Genomic DNA, 21,436 nt, shown 5'->3' with positions numbered 1-21,436 from the left:
AGTTCTCGATTAATTACACACACACACATATAGTTTATACTTATCTACTCAATTGTATGTATATTTATCGATGTATTTTGTAGCCTATCTATCTAATAACAGAGACAAATTATTCCAAAACCACGACTGCTATTTCACAATAGCAAAACATATTTCAATAGAGATTTTTTAAATAATAATTACACCATATTGCTAAAACAGATTGAAATTGAAACGTTACTATAGAGTTCCTTGCTGATTCCTCTAGATAATATAACCGACCCTAGATACAAGTGTCTGTTCGACCCTTTCGAACAGACACTTGTAAAAGTTATTACTTGAAGAAATACGATTGAGTTTGATTGATTGGAACTTCATTGACATACCCCTGCCAATTTCCTGAATCGTATCACTACATAGTATAAAACAAAGTCACTTTCTCTGTCCCTATGTATGCTTAAAAGTTTAAAACTACACAAGGGATTTTGATGCAAAGTGGAAGGTTTTAGACAAAGGGAGCGAAGCCGCGGGCGGTAAGCTAGTTAACTATAAAGTACCTCTAGGTCCTCGATTGAATGACAAATGTCATCTAAAACGGGATCGATTGACCTCTCCTATTAGGAATTAATATCTAATAAGGTAAGAACCATTATGACTGCAAATGAGACAATTTCTTACGATACGACACATCTAGTAGCAATATCCAAATAGGCAATAAAAAACAGTAAGAATATGAAGCGAAACTTAGGTATAGATAATAAGAAGAATCCTATTTTAAAACCTGAAAAGTATTCCTTCTGAATCGAGAAAAACTTCTTATTACATCATTCCCATGAACTAACTACAAACTATATAGAATGTACCTCAAAACACCACAATGACTAAAAATCTCATGTCCTTAACCAGACTATTTGTATTAACCTAAAACCTAAGGAATTCATTGATATGATATCTAAGAGATACTATGATAAAACAAGATAAAAGGCAGCTTGTTTGCTAAACAATTTGGGCTTTAACTTTTTATAGCTCTGAAGAAATATCAAATTTTCGCTATATCATCATCATCAGTCAATTACGTTCCCACTGCTGGGACACGGGCCTGCTATACAGGCCATCATCCACCACGCTGGCCAAGTGCAGGTTGGCGGATGTCACATGTCGAACTTTGCAGTAAAATAATAGAACAGAAATAAAAAGCAGTTTGTTTGTTAACCCGGCGTCATTGTGGTAGAAAACAGATACGCGAACGTTGAGGTGGGTCAATATTACCCATATATTTTATAGTTGTTATTTTTAAACTTTTTAAGAAAATTAGTATTCTGTGTTATTATTATAGGTTATAGGTATTCTGGTTTTGATAATATAAAATAAAAATAATAATTAACCAACGTTTTATTCACTTTAATCAACTTTGACATAAACTCATAAAAATAGGAACAAAATATAGACCTCTTACGTTTTCATGTCATTACTACGCTAATAACCAGTAATTTTGGTTACAAATAGCATTTTTATAAACTTAAGTCTAATATATTAGAAAAAAACTTTAACAAAGCTAATTAGAATCTTCGTTGTAAATGAAATCAATACAGAAAGCCATGATGCGTTCAGGACAAATAAATTTAGGGCAAGCTTGACAAAAATGTTTTGTTTTACTAATTTTATTTCCGAACACATCTTTTGCGGGAATTGCAGGTGGCTCTTCTGATGATCCACCAATAAATTCTCTGATTCTTTTGCCCATTTGTCATTGCTATCGATCAATTCCTGGTGAATTTTCAAATGTTCTAAGATCAGAGCAAGACCTAAGTTTTTCAAAAAATTACGTCGCTTATCGTTTGGTTTGTTTTTATTTATGCGACGTATTATAAGCGCATTAATTCCTGTGTGTCCAACATGGTATAAAAATTGTCAGGGGCCACCTTTTGGAGTTACGACTCACATCATATATATTTAGTTTTATTGTAAAAGGTATTGAATTCGGGTTTTCGCTTTTCTCCGCTTGAAACACACTCCGCGCTCTAACATGATCCTCTTCTTCTACTTCATCATCATAATAAGGTAAGTCTGAGTCAGACAAGAGTCTAAACCCGCAATGATACGTGATATTTTCTATTCTATCCATTTATAGTACCTATTTTATAATAAGTACCTGTTGGACAAACAAAAACATTAAATTCACAGAAACAAGCAAAAAAATGTTTGCAGACACCAAGAAATCATACACAACAGTAAAAATCGATAACTTAGCCATGGCGCGAAATTGTTACATCAATTGTGAGGATGGGTCATATTTACCTTTTTCGAAAATACATGCGTGTAGCTCCCAGTACACTCGACGTCGAAAGGATTTCACTTCCAAAACGTTTAATGTACATTATTAGCTCCAGCTACTACAAAGAACAGCACAATCGTGCACGTAATTACAAATATTTCGTAAATTATAAACAAGCCGGGTCATTTTGACCCAACCTCAATGACGCCGGGTTAAACAATCTGATGTCCTTTAACTTTTTATCTTAATATATATAAATCTCGTGTCACAATGTTTGTCCTCAATGGACTCCTAAACCACTTAACTGATTATAATAAAATTCGCACACCATGTGCAGTTCGATCCAACTTGAGAGATAGGATAGGTTTTATCCCGGAAATCCCACGGGAAAGGGAACTATGCGGGGTTTTCTCTGAAAACGTGGGCGAAGCCGCGGGCGGAAAGCTAGTAGTTCTCTAAAAATCAAATTTTCGTCATAGAATGATGAGTTATTTATAATAATGATGCAAATTATATTTTGTGATGTTACATCATGTGTGGACAATGTATGACTAATTATTATAGTAATATAGTTGCCATTAAATCATTGTAGGTTATTTTAAAATCACTTGAGAATGTTCCGGTTTCACTCCAAAACGGATGACCGATTTTGATGAATTTTAACATAGCGACAGATTTTTTTATATTTTTTTATATATTTTTTGGGACTTGAAAAATGAAATTAGGAATTAGAAAATGCGTTACATTTTTAGCGGAAAAATACGCGTAGGACAATTTTTTTTAACGTAAAGAAAATAATGGAATTTCTTATAATGACGCACTGCCCTAAAAACAATTATGTATTAGAGCTAGCGCGCACGAGCAACTTTGTCTCCGCAACTATTTTGTCTCTCCCATCAATTTGTATGGGGAGTTGCGTCGCTACGTGCGCGCACTTTCATAGTAGCCCATAGGTGGGAGAGACAAAATAGTTGCGGAGACAAAATAGTTGCGGAGACAAAGTTGCTCGTGCGCGCACTGTCTTAGAAAAATAATTGTTGTTTTTAAATTGGCGCAAAAATAAATTGAAATGGCATTAACACACTATTTCTGGTAGAGATAGAAAAAAAAATCTAAAATTGTTTTATTAAATTTTTATTCTCGTTTACAAAAAACCTCGAGCAATGTCTTGTGCTCAAGCTAGTGTTACACACCTTTAGTATGTTGTCATACATATTATACAAATTACTATGTACAATGCGTATGCCTAATTTATTGTTTACAAATACTCTATTATAATTACGCAATGTTAGGAAAATAAATCATCTTTGTTGATTAAATACAGCCCGTTATTAATAGCCTAATAGGCAAGAAATCATAGGAATTTGAAGACTCTAAAAATAAATACACATAGAGACATTTTCAAATGTTTGCCTATGTAGAAAGAAAGACTGTCAGGCAGTTTTATCGACACAAAGTTTCAATTTGATAAGAAATCTTAAACGAAAAGGACTGAAAACCAGCGCTGTATAGAATAGAATTCTCAAGTTTAGAGCAATTGAATTGTTTTTACAACAATAACTTTGACGGAGCCTCTTGAACATATTTATCATGTACCTATGTTGGACAATAGAGAAGTAATACACAAGCTCTTAACATTTATGAAAACAGTACAATTTAAGCATACATATTGACGGGTAACGACCCTTAAAGACTGTCACCGACTTCAAAAGATGACCTGCTAATCTTCCGAAAAGCCAATGACCAGATTTTGTTAAGCTCTTTTTGACAAAGTCAAACAGACACTGTTAACTGACCACTAGGTACTTCATAGGAACAGCTGACGTTACCCTGTGATCGACCTTTGTCCCCGCTAAGAAACAGAATAAAGTATGGCAAGAATTACACCTCCAAAAAAGAACAACTTCAATAATGTGCACACAGCTTTATCTATATATGACACTTCTATTATAGCCAAATATACAGAAGACTGGACAAAATCGATAACAGTAGACTAGAACACGCACAATCCACGAAATTCATACATTCATTGTCAAACACGTACTAACATTAACACAAATAATCGTGTCGTGAATAGCAGTTTTATATTAAAAAAAAAATACTTGAAAACACGCGCACGACACACCTGTACAAGTGATTAACTGAAAACTGAAAACTCGTAAAGATAACGTTCGGATTGGCGTCACGCTTTTGTATTGTACGGTCAGCAGAAAAAGGTTTCTTATAAAAGGTTGTAACAAGCAACTTTTAAGTTATATTACTAAGAAGAAACGTACGTACGTAAACGTACTATGTATATTAGTAAAAGTAAGTTACATAAGTAACAGTGAATTGAGTCACAAAGTTTAAAGTGTTGTTGTTGACTTGATATGTAAGAATGACTTATTCAAAGCCCAAAATGTTTGCATATTACACCGATTTGTTTGAAATTATTTATTAAATTAACCAATTCTGATTTTGTCATGCGAAATATTGTAATACAAATACTACAGGGTTCTTATAGGGAAAATGAATGTGATTTCATTTAGAAATGTTCTAATATTTGTCACGTGCGAAATATTTCAGTAATTTTCTAAAACGAAATAACTAGCATAGTAATCATTTTACAGGAAGGAAGTATACCAACATAGATATGGTGGTTTATAGATAAAAAAAATAACTAGAATACAAAGAAAAAAAAATGATAAAAATAAACGTGCTTTTTTTCTGACCGTACTCGTTATCTAACAATTGTCACGCTTAATACTTGATTGTAAGTCTGAGTAAATGTTGTTTCGAAAAACAACCTGACCATAACTATATCTATTCATACAACTATAACATCACTACATAGTATTAAACAAAGTCGGGTTTCGTATGTCCCTTTGTATGCTTAAATCTTTAAAACTACGCAACGGATTTTGATCCCTTTTTTTAATAGATAGAGTAATTCAAGAGGAAGACTTGAGTAGGTATATAATTTATTAGATTTTAGAAAAAGCGGGCGAAGCCGCAGCCGTAAAGCTAGTAATAGTATTGGGTATTTGCTTAAAATGAAATTCATGAACATATTCAGTTGTTATTAATTAATGTTTGTTTAAACTTGAAATCATGTCACATTTAAAATGCGTCTAGAAAAAATAGCTCATGTACTAATCCCGATTATAACATAAACAATTTTCATACAGGTCCGATCAGCTGCTTTAGCGTGAAAGAGTAACAAACATACATTCTTCTACATTAGTTGAATTTCTTTGAGAAGAGTTAGTCTTTGAGAAGATTCAAATTGCATTTTTCTTACATTATTTTATGTAATAACTTACAAAACTTGTCTATAGTTTTAACTAGCAAATAGTCAAAAATTTATGTTTCAACATCAAAAACTGCTAAGCTGATTTCCAACAGATTTTCATCAAGAAATAGACTGTTTTCAGAAAAATGTTAGTACTTACAAAGCCCGACTTCGCTTTGTCCTGGCGGGACATCTTTCTTTTGTCATTCAGGTGCACCATTCTGTAACAAACATAACATTTATAATCATAGAATAGGAAACACTTTATTGTACAATGCACACAAAAACAAAATTTACAGAAAGAATACATTTGCAACTTAAAATAAATGTATAATTTGGCCTACATAATTCCTACACAATTTAAAATATCCTATCCTACTAATATTATAAATGCGAAAGTTTGTTGTTGTTGTTGTGTGTGTTTGTTACTCTTTCACGCAAATACTACTGAACTGATTACAATGAAATTTATCACACATATATAGGGTAACTTGGATTAACACATATGATAGGTTTTATTCCGGAAATCCCACGGGAACGGAAACTATACGGGTTTTTCTTTGAAAAGACGGGCGAATCCGCGGGCGGAAATCTAGTTTAGGATAAATTATGTAAGTGTAAGTATTTTTTATTAATTTCGAATATAATGTTAAGAAATATTATCACCAATCCTTGATAAATGTACAAAGTTCTAATTAAATCTGTCTGTTTAGAAATTAAATTTGTTCAAATGGAAATAATAATTAAAAACCACTTAGAAGTTTTGTTAAAGATTTAAATTATACTAATTAATATTACATACTACATTATTTTAATTTTATATGGCCAACAAATGTTTCACATGATACTTTGATGTCCAAAATACATTACACCAAATATGTATGTAAAACAGGAAAACTTACTTAACTATTTTTAACTTAGTTTTAACATTTTTAAATTAAAGTAATTATTTTTTTGTGTATTTAATGTGATTATACATCACTTTCAACACTTTAGCCAGTTATTTGTAAATAATGCAATCGAAGGAATGTCCCGCCAAACTATTTAGTTTATCGAGGTCGTTATAAACTAAAAAGAAATACAGTAGTCATTAAAGTCTTCATCAAGGTATCGGTTGCATTATAAATAATAAAAACGTTTATTGTGTGATAAATAAGCAACTGAGTTATCATTCTCGAAGCTCATACCGTTATAAATGTTTATTTTTCTATCATAAAAACGTAAAAACATGATTTCATAACGAACTGTGGGACACTCGATTCTAACCTATGATATTTTCAATTTATACCGACTTTATCATGCCCAAAGATAGAGATAAGATAAAACATATACTTTACCACTAAAAATAGGCAGTTTTAATTTTGAACTAGCTCACAATCACAACTTTTTGATAAAAACATGATAGATAACACAAACAACGGTTTTACAAAACACACATACACATACGTACTTCACATTACTCACTAGTGATGTCATACTTCAATTGTCAAACTTAGTGACGGTTCTTGTTGAAGTGATGTTACCGTGGATGTTACCACATGTACAGTTATTTGATGTTATAGGTAAACCAGAATCTGATGGCAATTAGGGAAATCAAAATTTTGAGTGTGCAACCCTAGGGAAAATGGACTGAACGATCTTGATACTGCTTATTTTTTTATTTTGTCCTCAATATCATTACTCACATTACATAAGTGGACAATACTGTACTTAATAATGAGATATCCACTTAATATTATGTAGGTACATACTTACATGTATAATTATATACAATTATACAAATTACTTTTATACAGGTAATACATATTATTATTTACACATACCTATATTTGTATATTCATTACCAGTATGCCATGTGAAAATATCGATATAATGATAATGTAGATCAAAACTGCTCATAATTTTTTATAAAATAAAATAAAAATAAAATTATGTTTATTTTCGTAAGTATTAACAGACACACATTATAAAATTGACTTGGACAGCTTGGACTTGACGAATAGCCGTATTAGAAACTCCTGTAATAAGTTTTCATAAAATTATATTCTAATCAAAAAACAATATTATAGTTACCTACATATAATATTTTTTAATTTATAGTATCAAAACGGGTAAGTCCAATTTACCAATAAAATCTTCAAAATTGAAAATTGTGATGTGTTTGACCCTTCTTCATCGAATGTTTTTCTATACACATTATAAACAACACCTCTTGCTTGTGATCGCAACGGCTCTTTCGACATTTTCGAAGATTTTTTAGACAAAATCCTAAAAATTATTCATCAACTGCAAAAAAGACAAATAATTTGACATCGAATTTGATAGTTGTCAAATAAGTTGCCACATAAAAATCTTTTATTTCTTAAATATAAATATGCCATCAGATTCTGGTAGACCTATAATACTGTTTTTTGGACACAGTGAAATTTATTCATTTTTTAATTTATAATATTTTAGAGATAACTAACACTGATACTATTACTGATGTAATGATATTTAAATAACGTAACATTTTAAAAAGAAAAAACCTCCTTTGACGACTACAAAAAAGAAAATTAACTTCTTCTTTTTTCAAACGTTCTAGAAGAATGCTTCATTTGTTATTCACTCACAGTTCAATAGCAATGTCTTGCTGATTCAAATTTTCTATAAATTTATTTCATCTTCTTTAGGTTTAAAAAATTAAATCCACAATGGATAATAATCAGGAAACAAAGAAATGTTTCTGTGCGCGGTGTTTCTTGCCCATTGATGCAGATGATAGAGTCGATATAGAAAATCAGAATTTCCATAGGATATGTAGTATGTGCTGTAAGTTCTTATAAAGTATTTTTTACTTCGTTATTATATTTTCTAGTTCCTAGAATTATATTCTAAAAGCTAAATTTAATTTTTTGAGTAGTTGTTAACTACATAGAGCTAGTGATATAGTATTACATAATATTAGAATACACAATATAAAATTTTAGGTATATGCCGAACGATACCAACTACTCTGAAAATGTTCTATGGTCACGTGTTTTGTAACGAATGTTTCAAAACGCACGTATTGACGAGGTTTAAGGGAGAGAATCCAAGGATCCATTCGAACAGTTGGTGGATGCAATGGGCGCCTGGAGCGAAACCTCAAGACCAAGAAAATAAGGAGAGCTGTGGTAAGATATTCAATGTTCAGTTCATAGCAAACTTTACAATTATGAATATTATAATTTTGCGTTATTTATAATAATTCAGTGTAGACCGTACCTAGACAGTATTGGTACTATGCAAACGATTTTCTAATGGAAACCTAAAACAATGACAAATAACTAATAAGATTTATTTATTAAAAATATTTATTTGTTGAAACGTTATTCATTTCAAAATTTATCATATACCATTAGAAAAAAACTTGCATCTTTCCGGTAAAAATGTTTTAAATACAACTACCCACATTTAATATAAATAGTAAGTAGATGTCTTATTTTAAATAACAGACTCGAAAAGTTCAGAGAGTCCCATGGAAGATCCCGGCAAGAGATGTATCTGTGCGAGATGCCTGCAGCCGGTTGCTGAAGATCGTATCAATATTGGTGATCAAAGCTTCCACTCGCATTGTGCTAGATGCTGTAAGTTTGATTATAAACATATTTCACGTAATCCAGACTACAATTATAACCCAACAACCGAACAGCTGCTTTTTCATGATAAATCGGAAATCCAAAGATAAAAACAAAGTGACATAATATGATTCAAGTTTCAAGTCGTAAATTTTTTTTTGAAGTGAAACTTCTGCGCTCGTTGAGAGTAAAATTTCAAGGTCACGTCATGGAGTACGGCGACGATTTTGGTATCTTTGAATCTTGCCCAAGAAGTTTCACTTCTGATACGTGTGCTCGACTATATATTATAACGTTAGTACTTAATAACGTTTTTTTTTATTCTAGGCTTTTGTCACACGATACCGAAATCAAACTTGAAAATCTATTACGGCCAAGTGTTTTGCGAAGATTGCTTCCACCGCCACGTGATGAACAGGAGTCGCGATAACCCCTCGGAGTTCTTTAAAAATTGCTTCGAACAATGGCAAAATAATCCGCAGTTTGCCGAAAATATGAGGGAATTCATGTGTTCGAATCGGGAGCAATCGCCGCTTGTCTTTATGATGCAAGATCAACAAGCACCCTTCTGCAGGTGCGGTACGGGCCCCCAAGAATGGTTCCAGCCTAGTGAACCAAAAAACTGTAAGGTTTTCTTACAAATTAATAAATAAATGCTCTTTAAGCTCTCACTCCTTTTTCTTTCTAAGATTTAAATGTACCTAATGTTCCAATACTTGAATAGTATATAATTTGAAAAAAAAAATGTTGTGTGGTTTTATGAAACCACGGTAAAAGTGAAACTGTTCGAACGGTTCCGAACACTGCTTTATACCTACTCGGCAGCCGACCGTCACGCGACATGCGCTACACAGACCAAAAAGTTTGAGACGATGTAATAAAAGTTTCACTTTAATAATGTAAAAATTTCTGCTGAAGTAGCATTAAGTGTAACATCAAATGTACAAATAAATATTTCTTTTCCTAGGTGCCTAAACGCTGACTCTACGAAAATGTTCACAGCTGCTACGCCAGCGCAAAGATCCATCGCTGGAGACTCGACTTGGGATCTATCTTTTGAAAACCGCACAGAAGTTTCTGATATTCCTGAATCTATCGACGAATCCGCAAATCCTGATAATTGTTCTGTTACCGCAGCTGAAAAAATCGAAAAGCTCACGAAATATTTACACGAACGGCAAGAAATTGAAGATAAAATTGAGAAAAAATGGAAAAACTATGAATTAGATAATGTTTCAATGGTATCTAAAGATTCGTTTAAGTATTGGCGGGATATCCAGGAAACGAAAGTGAAACGTAATGATCTGGAATGTCCTAAATGTTTGTGGCAGTGTGGTCCTATTTATGTAAGCACTGAATATTTGCAAAAGAAGCAAATTGTTTGCGAAGAATAAGCTTAAATAAAATGTGATGTTTCTTGATACTCTGTTTTTATTTTAATCGGTAATTGATACCGATTCACTGCACTTCATTATTAAAAAAAACTGACAGATTTGACGTTCAAATTTCGAATTGACATGACCGTTCAAAAGTTCAAACAACTTGTTTCATGTTTGTAATTTTTGAAATAACCAGGCGTGGCCCTCGCCCTGCAAGCTGTATTTGAATCGAATCGAATATCTTTAGTTTATAAATTAAAAATACGGCAGTGATTGTAAAATATGGTTTTAATTTTACAAGTTACATGACCTAAATAAGCGAGTCTTTGTCGTTTATGTTATACGAGTAAAAGGGTGTGAACTCAGTGTTTTGAAACAACTACAAGCGATTACAATGTACGGAAAGAAAGCACCATCGACATACCGATCGACACCATCAGTATACTCGCATTATACTGGAAAGTAAGTTTTATTTACAGTTTTCAATATTGTTCATCAAATTTATGAGAATTTAGCTAAAGGCCAGTTATGTAGGTCTTGTATCATGAATTGTAGACAAATATCGTAGGTGTTATCTATTTCTTTAAAATATATTGGGTGATCTAAACATCGAAAGTATACTAACATAGAAATCTAAATAACAAGACACTAGAAGTCGTAAGCGCGCGTGACATTGTCGCCGCTCAGGTGGTTACCATTCCACAAGTCTGTTCGTCGCTTGGTGGTCGCTTGTTCAGTTGTTTCTGACACGTGCGTGAGTAAACATGGTGTGTTGCAGCATTTCCCAGTGCGGAAATTCTTCCATAAATTGTAATTATACTAATAAAGGAATAACATTTCACCGGCAAGTATTTTTGTTTATAAATATTGCCGTTTTTCCTTAAAATTAAACAATATTTACAAGCAATACGAATGACACAGTCAACCGTTCCTCTCATCACGTTTAGCTATACATTGCCTTTTACTATTGTCAACATCTGACAGGTCGGTTGTTATAACGGCCAGATGTTATCAAATGACAATTACAAGAAGCAATGTACTGCATTGTTAACGATAAAGAGTAAATAGTCGCAAGCTAGTGATGTGATGTGTTAAAATTTTTCGATATCGTAATACGATGTTTTTTTGCGTAATATGACGACTGATGGAATAATTGGATTGTATTTTAATTTGAATTCTATTTTATTTTTATAACTGATATATAACTTTTTAAACTAAGTACATCGATACAATCATTTTCGGACAATTTTACTGTCGATACAGAATCACATTAATTAAATATACAATAAAGGACATTCTTCGCTTAGGTTGACAAAACTATTTTATGTTAAATATATTCTTTGTAGATTTCCACAACGCCGTCCTGACATTAAGGACGAATGGATATCCGCGACTGGGAAAAGAAATTGGTTCCCTACAGGCTATAGTAGGATATGTTCAAAACATTTCAAAGAAGATGATTTCAATGTCACAACAAAAAGACGTACATTAAGTAATTGTTATAACTCTTATAATTTTTGGTGGTCTGGCGCGGTTCTGCATCAGGTGTTCGAGATTTTCAAATTTAAACTCTCAGTTTCTAAACCCCCTCCATTTTTTTTAATATATAATGTACAGACACTGTTTTATTATTTGTATATACTAGTTTGTATATATAGATAAATAAATATTTAAGTACATAACATGTTTTTATTTCTTATACCTATATGTACCTACAGTCTGCCGTGGGCCCACGAGATGAGCCTACCACTGTATTAAAATCAACAACTATATATTTCTTACTTGTTAACTATCACTTAACTATCGATAACAAGGCTGATGAAGTCTTACATCACTAAAGCGCTGAATGAACGTTAATGAAATTTCAACCTTATTTCTATGCGTTGAGGTTAAAAGTTATATGTATCTATCAAAAATTAACGCCCTCTGTTGTCGAGTAGCCGAACTTTTTCGTATTTGAAGTTTATAAGCAAAAGGAAACAAAACATCTTACGTACCTAGGGATGTTATACTAAAATAAACCGTAAAGTCGTGATTTAGGGTACATATTAAAATGCGAAATTTATTATTTATGTTAGTTTTCATTAAAATGAAGCTGTCCAATAAAAGGCATAGTTTACTTGTGTGAACTGTCTAGATATCGTTTTAAATGTGTGGATTTTGGCGACAGTGGTTTTCATACTAATTATGACATAATAGCACTTCTATGTGTCTTGTTATTTAGATTTCTATGTATACTAAAAAAGCTTTAATTATTATGGGTGTGTATCGAAAACTATTCCTCATAATGTAACAAGTCAATAATAGAAAGAAAAACTGTAAAGAATCAGAAACTAAATATACAAGATAAACAGAGCCTGAATATAACATCAGCTCAGTTACTGTTAAATAGAGATAGGAGAAAAATGTTCTTTTACCATTATATTTTATTTGCATATCCAAAAATATAAACAAAATAGGACTAATCAAGCAAATTCTTTCATTTTATTGCATACTAGAGGTCCGCCCCGGCTTCGCCCGTGGTACATATTTCGCAATAAGGGTAGCCTATGTCCTTTCTCGGGTATCAAAATATCTCCATACCAAATTTCATGCGAATTGGTTCAGTAGTTTAGGCGTGATTGAGTAACAGACAGACAGAGTTACTTTCACATTTATATTTGTACCTATGGATTTGCTAGAAAGTTTATTGACATATCTTGACATAAATAAGTATTCTTGTTGGGATAAATTGTTTTAACTGTTCTGTATTTTCCTGTTCACAAATCTTAGCAGATGTGTTGACCATGTTACAATTTTTAACCCCTTGACCACTGAGCGGCCCGACCGGGCCACAACACAATAGATTTTCTATTGTCTGTGATTCCGGGGGCTGGGGCATTAATGTTTTCAACTTAACAATTTTTTAACAAACAAAAAATAATAGTAAAATGTTTTGCTATTAAAATGTAACTTTTCAGGTCCTCCACGAACCTTCGCTCATCGAAATCAGTGAAATCCCTCCGAGTGCCATGGTACCAGAAGCCAATCCTCCATGATGCGTTTGTTTTGGATCTACAACGAGGCTCGCTACTTACTGGCTTTTTTTCTGTTGTAAGTATACTATTAATCCTAGTTAATATTTTAAATTGTGAATAGAAATTAAAGATTTTAACGTTTTAAAAGCGATATATTCATTATATCACTAGCTTTCCACCCGCGGCTTAGCCCGCGTTTTCAGAGAAAATCCCGCATAGTTCCCTTTCCCGTGGGTTTTCCGGAATAAAACTTATCCTATCTCTCAAGTTGGATCGAACTGCACATGGTGTGCGAATTTTATTATAATCGGTTAAGTGGTTTAGGAGTCCATTGAGGACGAACATTGTGACACGAGATTTATATATATTAAGATTATCACGACGTTTTGCACACTTTGCAGAAAGACTTTGGTCATGGGGAGACATGTATAATACTTGTCTAAACTCAAACAAGAAAATTAGTCCGGGATACATCGCCCATTTTTGCAAGTGATTACTATCAAGCTAATTTTTCGTGAGTAGCTTTATTTTGATGAGATGCCCAATAATTTCATGTATGAAACTCTCAATTGTGGTAGCTACCAGAGGAAACAAGGATAAAATATTTTGATTTGATGGTTCTCAAATATTTATTACGCAATTTGTAGGACAATATGTCTGATGAACGAAACTCTCGATTGTGGAATCGAGAGTTTCGTTCATGAAATTATTGGGCATCTCATCAAAATAAAGCTACTCACGAAAAATTAGCTTGATAGTAATCACTTGCAAAAATGGGCGATGTATCCCGGACTAAATACTATAAATGCAAATGTTTGTATATTTGTTTGTTACTGCCGAACCAATTTTCATGAAATTTGGCACACACATGATAGATGTAACTTGGATTAACAGAGGATAGTTTTTTTTCCAAAAAACCCACAGGAACAGGAACTATGTGGGTTTTGTTATTGTTTAATGTAACTTTGGTATGTTGTTATTAATCAATTAGCAAAGGATTTTAGTGTAATGTTTTTATTATTTAAAATTGAAATTAAAAAAAACCTTTTGATACTTGTTACCAATTTAAAGAAATGGTTAAATTAACTTTTAATAATAAATATATTTCAGTTCATGGCCATATTTACGTTTGCACAAAGCATCTTCGATCTATACTGCCTCGGCATGGCGGCGCCCGGATCTGTGCACTATGGATATTATGTTATGAGCTACCAATTTGTATATGTTGGTAGTGCGCCTGGTGAGTAATTTTTTATTTTCAACACTACTTCTTTTCAATCTTTAAAACTACACAACAGATTTATATGCTTTTTTTTAATAGATAGTGATTCTCGAGGAAGGTTTTAACTTTTAGTATATAATTTATTAGGTATTGGATGAAGCGGGCGAAGCCGCGGGCCAGCTAGTAATTCATAAAATAGTGGCTAAATTTCATTTTATTTTTTAGTAAATGTCTTTTGGTTTCTATATATGTACATATATAACAATAAAATATTTTAAACATAACTAGAATAGCTTGTCCATGAATACCATGGATTTTTATTTTTTATTGGTAAAATAATTAAAAAAAATGAATCAATAGAATATCCAAATATCACCAAGTCACAAATTAATATAAACTTATATATTAAGAGGGGTTAGGCGGTTAGCGAAAATTCAGCTATTCGCGCCTTAGGTAAGGGGTGAGGGGGTCCGCGTTTAGTATGGAATCAACGTGCTCGAAACTAAAAATCGTAAGCGTCATTCACATTTTTATCAAAAAGTGAATGAAAATATTTAGTATTTTCTAAATCTAAAACAGTCACGAAATCGAGAAGGAAGGAAATACCTATGTATTTGTGATTTTATACGAATAATTATCGTAAAATACGGTTGTAATGAGCATTTATATGATACTAGCTTTCCGCCCGCGGCTTCGCCCGCGTTTTCAAAGAAAAACCCGTTCCCATAGGATTTCCGGGATAAAACCTATCCTATGTCCTTTCTCGGGTATCAAAATATCTCTATCCCAATTTTCATGCAAATTGGCTCAGTAGTTTAGGCGTGATTGAGTAACAGACAGACAGAGTTACTTTCGCATTTATAATATTAGTATGGAGTATGGATTTTAGAGGTGACTTAAAGATTTTTTTAATCGAGCAAAATTTTTCCAATCGTGTTTTGGAAACAGTCATCCCATCACACATACATTCTGTAATACATATTAGAAATTTCAGTGCGAAAATCTTCAATATTTTCAATTATAGCTCATAGATAACATTTTGCCGTTTTCACCTACTAAGGGCCCTTAATATAAATTATACTTTGTTTTCTATTTTACAGTGCGTAACGTCCTAATAGTGTTTGCGCTGTTTTCCTGGATTGGCTCTGTGGCTGTGCTCGTTACTAGCATTCTGCTTATTGTTGCTTTACGTAAGGTATGTAGTATACGTTTTTATTATAAACTAGCTGCTCCGCGCGGTTTCACCCCCGTGACTCCTCTCCCGTTGGTCGTAGCGTGATGATATATAGCCTATAGCCTTCCTCGATAAATGAGCTATCTAACACCGAAAGAATTTTTCAAATCGGACCAGTAGTTCCCGGGATTAGCGCGTTCAAACAAACTCTACAGCTTTATAATATTAGTATAGATTTTATATGTGTATTGTATGGAAGTTAGTTAGTTGCCATTATGGGCAGATTGGGTTGTATATTTATGGCAAATCTCGTCAATTTTTCCTTAAAAAATTTAAAGCTCTCTGGGGCTTTCAATTATCAGTTTTTAATTCGAAGTATATTGGAAAAAGTATTTTTTAAACATATCAATAATAATTAATAATTTCTGTTACAACAAGTCAAGGTGAAAATGAGGAAAAAATAAAACATGCAATCAACAATAAAATTTCATTTATTTGTTCTATAAATCACTACATAGTATAAACTAAAGTCGCTTTCTCTGTTCCTATGTCCCTATGTATGCTTAAATCTTTAAAACTACGCAACGGATTTTGATGCGGTTTTTTTAATAGATAGTGATTCAAGAGGAAGGTTTTAGTATATAATTTATAATGTTTTAGACAAAGCGGGCGAAGCCGCGGGCGGAAAGCTAGTAATTACATAAATAATAGTCTCTTAACTCCGATAATAACTTTTTATCAAGAGTCTTCACAAAACAACATTATCAATAAATTTTTTGAAGTGAAACTTCTTATGCGCGTTGAGAGTAAAATTTTAAGGTCGCGTCACGGCAATACCGTCACGTCATGGAGTGCGACGATTTTGGTCTCTTTGAACGAAGAAGTTTCACTTCTGACACCGTGCTTTTTTGACTTGTAACTTAAATTGACGACACGGTTGGCGCAGTGGTAAAGTAACTGCCTACTGAGCCGACGGTCCCGGGTTCGATCCCCGGTCAGGGCAAATAGTTGTGTGATGAACTCAATTATTTGTTCTTGGGTCTGGGTGTTATCTATATATGTATTTATTAAATATTATATTTATCGTCGCCAGTACCCACAACACAAGCCTTAATTGAGCTTACTGTGGGACTAGGTCGATTTGTGTAATAATGTCCTATAATATTTATTTATTATTATTATTTATTTATTTATTTTTTACAGGAATACGAGAAGAAAATAGTCCCCTGGCTGTACACATTTGGAGTCTTTATTCTTTTCCGTCTGGTTGCGTTTCTCTTTGCGTCCATAGTGAATGATATGATATTTGCATACAATATATTGATGTGCCTGTGTTGGATAGTGTTTTGTGTGTGCGGTAGCTACGGGTGGGTACTGGTGTACAGCTTGTATCTGGAGTTGTCTGATTTGACGAAACTAGAGGACTTGGCGCATTTGCGGGTAGGTGGAAAAAAATCATAATTTTATGAGATTTTTGTATTTTTTTTGTTTAATGCATTATAGGGTTAAAGTATTTAAGTAGTACATAATAACTAAATACGTTGTAATTAACGAGGGTAGTTATTATGAACAAGTTACAAAACTTGTGTAGTCTTAAAAATACTTTAAATACATGACGATGGTTAATTTCAAGATGATTTCTTTATTTAATCAAAAATATTTGTGAAAAACCATAAAATTGCCTTGTATTATATTAAATATTAATATTGATTTTTCTATAGTTAGTCCTATTTTTTTTTGTGTCAAAATATTTGTATGAACATGGCTTTTACCTTCTAAAAACTACAAATTATTTTTTTTAGGGCTGATTTTTCAATCCTTGGTTCTTATCCTTCCAATAAAGTATTGCACAGTAATGTACAGACATCACCTAAAAACTGTCAAAAAGTGGGCAAGTAACACATTTTCAAAATGGTTGTTTAATACGTTGTTATTCGATGGATAAGTTTTAACTAAGGATTGAAAAATCGGCCCTTAATTAACTATCTGTTTTACTATTTTTTCGATAGTCATCATTTTTTCTCTGTTTTCTTCCCAAAATTATAATATTTTTATTATTGAAGTGAAAACTTCTTTGGCGGCGTTGGGTATAAAATCTTAAACTCGCGTCAGGACACGTGACCTGATCGAAAAAGCGTAAGACGGATACCATTCCAAAATATCAAACATGCTCAACGTTAATAATCAAGTTTTCACTTCTGCCGGCACTCCCCCAGTGCAACCCGTCTTTTTTATTCATATTTTTCTTATTTCCTCTCCAGATGGGTACAATGGCCTCTCTAAACGCATCTCTAGCCGGGTCCCGACCGACCACACCCCACTCTACAGTATCCACAATGCCGGCTTCACAAATATGATATTCTGACACCAAGACAACCCTCGAGGAAACGGAGGCCATGTTACATGAAAATAATGAGGGTAGTCTTGAAACTCCGGTGTAAAATGTATCTTAGGACATAAAACTCTGATAAAGTGTTAAGACTTTTACTTAATAAAGTAAAAAATTGTTTTAAAGCTAATAAAATATAACACTTTCCATTATTGATTGATATTTTGACTCAAAAATATATGTATATTTTGTTAAAATGAGGGTAGTCTTAACAATCGGTGTGAAATGTATGAAATGAAATGATGATTTTAAGAATTAAATATGTTTTAAAGTTAAAATAGCACTGTCCGTTATTAATTTCAAATTTGACTCCTAAATATTAATATTTCTTGTCAAAATGAGGGTAGTCTTGAAGCAAATGTGAAATTTTTCTAGTGTTAATAAAGAAGTATTTTTTACTGTATTTCACTCCGGTATTATAAAGTAAGCGAGAAAGAGACAAATTATATTTATTTTAATGTATCTCATTTCTTCTAACAAATTCGATTTTTTTTCTTGTGCTAAGTTTAGATTAAAGAAAAACCTACCAAATTTGTTTGGAAAATTATTATGGCTTTTATACGGTCCTTTTAATGCTATACTACTTATGGCTGTTTCCAATATCGTATCTATCTTCGGTTTGACCCTACTAAAGATAGAAAATGCTATCTATCTTTTATTTTGTCCCAATAAGCTTTAGTAAGCTTAAGCTTTATTAAGCTTTATTTAAGCTTTATAACCTATCTCTGATCGCTATCTATCGTCTGGAGGACTAACTGAGGTATATTTTTCTCTTTGAATTTGTTTATTTGAGCGTTCCAATAACGTTTTGACAGCTGTCTGCCAGTAATGGCCTTTCCCAATATCGTATTTATCTTACGATAGTTTATGTTAAGATTCTCTAATATAAAATATTACAGTATCTTAAGGTATCCGGTAGATGTAGAACCGCCATCCTGTTACAAATGACCCGAAATTTTGTGTCAGTGTTTCGGGTCATTTGTAACAGGATGGCGGTTCTACAGGGGTCTTAGTACGCAATGACAAAAAGAAAAATGATGGTCAGAACGCTGATACCGGATACCTTAAGATACTGTAATATTTTATATTAGATAATCTTAACATAAAATATTATAGTATCTTCACCGTGTGTGACGCGCTTAACTATCGGAGATAGCTGTCTATCTATAACTGTAGTTTGAATATTGGGAACGGCCATTACTGTAGTACATCTTACTGTTAGTATTTTAAATGTTAAATATAAGCACTAGATGATTTGATGTATTTTGTAATTCTATGATTTATGTTTTCGTAGTTTTTATATTTTAAAATGTATCTTTTATAATAACTAACAAGTTTACCATTTAATAGCGGCGAAAAAAAAACAAAAATTACGTTAAAATCAGTCAAGCAATTTTCGAGCTTTGACAATACTAACGCACGCACAGAAATCGATTTTTATATTTAATACTTACTATTTTACTATTGCATTTATATTTATTTGTAAACTATCCGTCCATATAATATTCCTTTATTTTTACTAAGGAATATTTTATTGAAGTGAAACTTCTTTATCGGGGTTGGAAAAAAAATTTAGTGTAACATTTTTTCGTTACGCGTGACATTTGTCCGTTACGCGCCATCTTTTCCTTATCCCTACCACGCGTGATTCGACGTATTTCTGTAAAGTTGCATGTAGTAAATTATTTTTTGAAAAATAAGGTCATAAAGAAGTTTCACTTCTTACGTGTGTACACTAGTATACGCACACATTTTTATTTTAAGAAATATCTAAATAAGAATAACATGAATAAATACATAAAACTGTCTGGTACAGAAAGTTGATATACTTGTCTGTAAAAACATCGTATACTTTTAAAATATCATTTAATAAATGATTTTTAAATAAAAAAAAAATCTGGATTCCCACCATTTTATTTAATGTATAGAGCTTTTATTACATATTTTAGCACAAAAATAAGTTTTTACCTGCTTTTCGACATAGAAACAACAGAAATAAATATATTACACATAGAAAAATGTCTATAATTCTGTGCCTTAATAAATTACTTAATAATAAATCATGTTTTAAACCTGATTTCAATGTAATTAGCTTTTATGTCACCTATAATGTATTATGTATACTGAAAGTTATTGGTTTTTATTATCACATATAAAATATAAATTAAAATTGTTCAAATTTCACATGCCTGTTTGAGAACTTTATATACAAAAAAGTCAGCCAATGGATGGCTTATATATTTAAAATGAAATTATATATTGAAAATCGATATAGTAGGTTTATAATTAACTAGGTTTCCGCCCACGGCTTCGCCCGCGCAGTCAAAGAAAAACCCGCATAGTTCCCGTTCCCGTGGGATTTCCGGGATTGCGTCATTTTCCCGGGATAAAAAGTAGCCTATGTCCTTTCTCGGGTATCAAAATATCTCCATACCAAATTTCATGAAAATTGGTTCAGTAGTTTAGGCGTGATTGAGTAACAGACAGACAGACAGAGTTACTTTCGCATTTATAATATTAGTATGGATTATTTTTTTAAAGAGAACATATTGTTTCAAAAACTTAATATTAGATTTAGTGCATAATTAGTGTTTTTAGCACTGTATTTTAGTGTAACTCACATCAAATTAATTGTATTTTTATTTTATATTAAGTGTAAATGAAAAGACTTACATAATACCGTCCATTATTATTTTAATAAATGCTGTACATTGTAATTTGTTTTTTTATTTTATTCCTTACCCTTAGCTTAACTAGCAACTCGCACCGAGACGACAAGATATGAGCTAAAAAAGCATCAATAAATTTTTGCATTAATATCGGTTAAGTACAAATATTCTGATACCAAGACTATGAAAGTATAAAAGTAGTAGTTTTCTGATGTATAAATACGCAGGCAAATTGTAGAATTACGACGTGTACAAACTGCGTCATTCACTTTATAAATGCTCGGCATATTCTAAATATGCCAAAGATTTACATTTTCCAAATGTAAAAAAAAATGGTTTCGAGCCGACGGAGCTAACCTAACCTAACCCACCTTCATCTAAACAAAAAAAAAATCAACTATAATTCTCGGCATATTACAAAATGCCGAACGTTTGTAAACAGTGAAATTCTACAATTTTCCA

General features: G+C 32.2%; 2 protein-coding genes across 2 annotated transcripts; both read left to right on the top strand.

Moving 5' to 3' along the window:
- The first annotated feature begins 8,218 nt into the window (after nt 1-8,218).
- Nucleotides 8,219-10,518, top strand: LOC149475396 (uncharacterized). Its single transcript, XM_089713525.1, has 5 exons — nt 8,219-8,336; nt 8,495-8,680; nt 9,002-9,133; nt 9,452-9,748; nt 10,127-10,518. The coding sequence occupies exons 1-5, from the start codon at nt 8,219-8,221 to the stop codon at nt 10,516-10,518; spliced, it is 1,125 nt and encodes a 374-aa protein (XP_089569651.1).
- Nucleotides 10,519-10,640: 122 nt separating this feature from the next.
- On the top strand, nt 10,641-20,201 carry pasi2 (Protein). The gene is made up of 6 exons (XM_089713483.1): nt 10,641-10,965; nt 13,464-13,596; nt 14,631-14,760; nt 15,843-15,937; nt 17,120-17,356; nt 18,178-20,201. Exons 1-6 carry the CDS (start codon nt 10,898-10,900, stop codon nt 18,271-18,273), a joined length of 759 nt encoding a protein of 252 aa, XP_089569609.1. The 5' UTR covers nt 10,641-10,897; the 3' UTR covers nt 18,274-20,201.
- Nucleotides 20,202-21,436: the final 1,235 nt, after the last annotated feature.

This window comes from Colias philodice, chromosome 30 (genome assembly GCF_061535455.1).
Source record: "Colias philodice isolate Cphi_HAF_F1 chromosome 30, ilColPhil1 Martin Lab GWU primary, whole genome shotgun sequence".
Lineage (NCBI taxonomy): Eukaryota > Metazoa > Arthropoda > Insecta > Lepidoptera > Pieridae > Colias > Colias philodice.
The sequence above is the reverse complement of the archived record's forward strand: the minus strand, read 5'-3'. Positions and strand labels throughout refer to the sequence as shown.

Coding starts and splice junctions, on each gene's coding strand:
- pasi2 (XM_089713483.1), top strand. CDS start 10,898: ATGTACGGAAAGAAAGCACCATCGACATACCGATCGACACCATCAGTA. Junction 10,966..13,463: donor TACTCGCATTATACTGGAAA/GTAAGTTTTATT, acceptor GTAACTTTTCAG/GTCCTCCACGAACCTTCGCT. Junction 17,357..18,177: donor AGGACTTGGCGCATTTGCGG/GTAGGTGGAAAA, acceptor TTTCCTCTCCAG/ATGGGTACAATGGCCTCTCT.
- LOC149475396 (XM_089713525.1), top strand. CDS start 8,219: ATGGATAATAATCAGGAAACAAAGAAATGTTTCTGTGCGCGGTGTTTC. Junction 9,134..9,451: donor CTCGCATTGTGCTAGATGCT/GTAAGTTTGATT, acceptor TTTTTATTCTAG/GCTTTTGTCACACGATACCG. Junction 9,749..10,126: donor GCCTAGTGAACCAAAAAACT/GTAAGGTTTTCT, acceptor AAATGTTCACAG/CTGCTACGCCAGCGCAAAGA.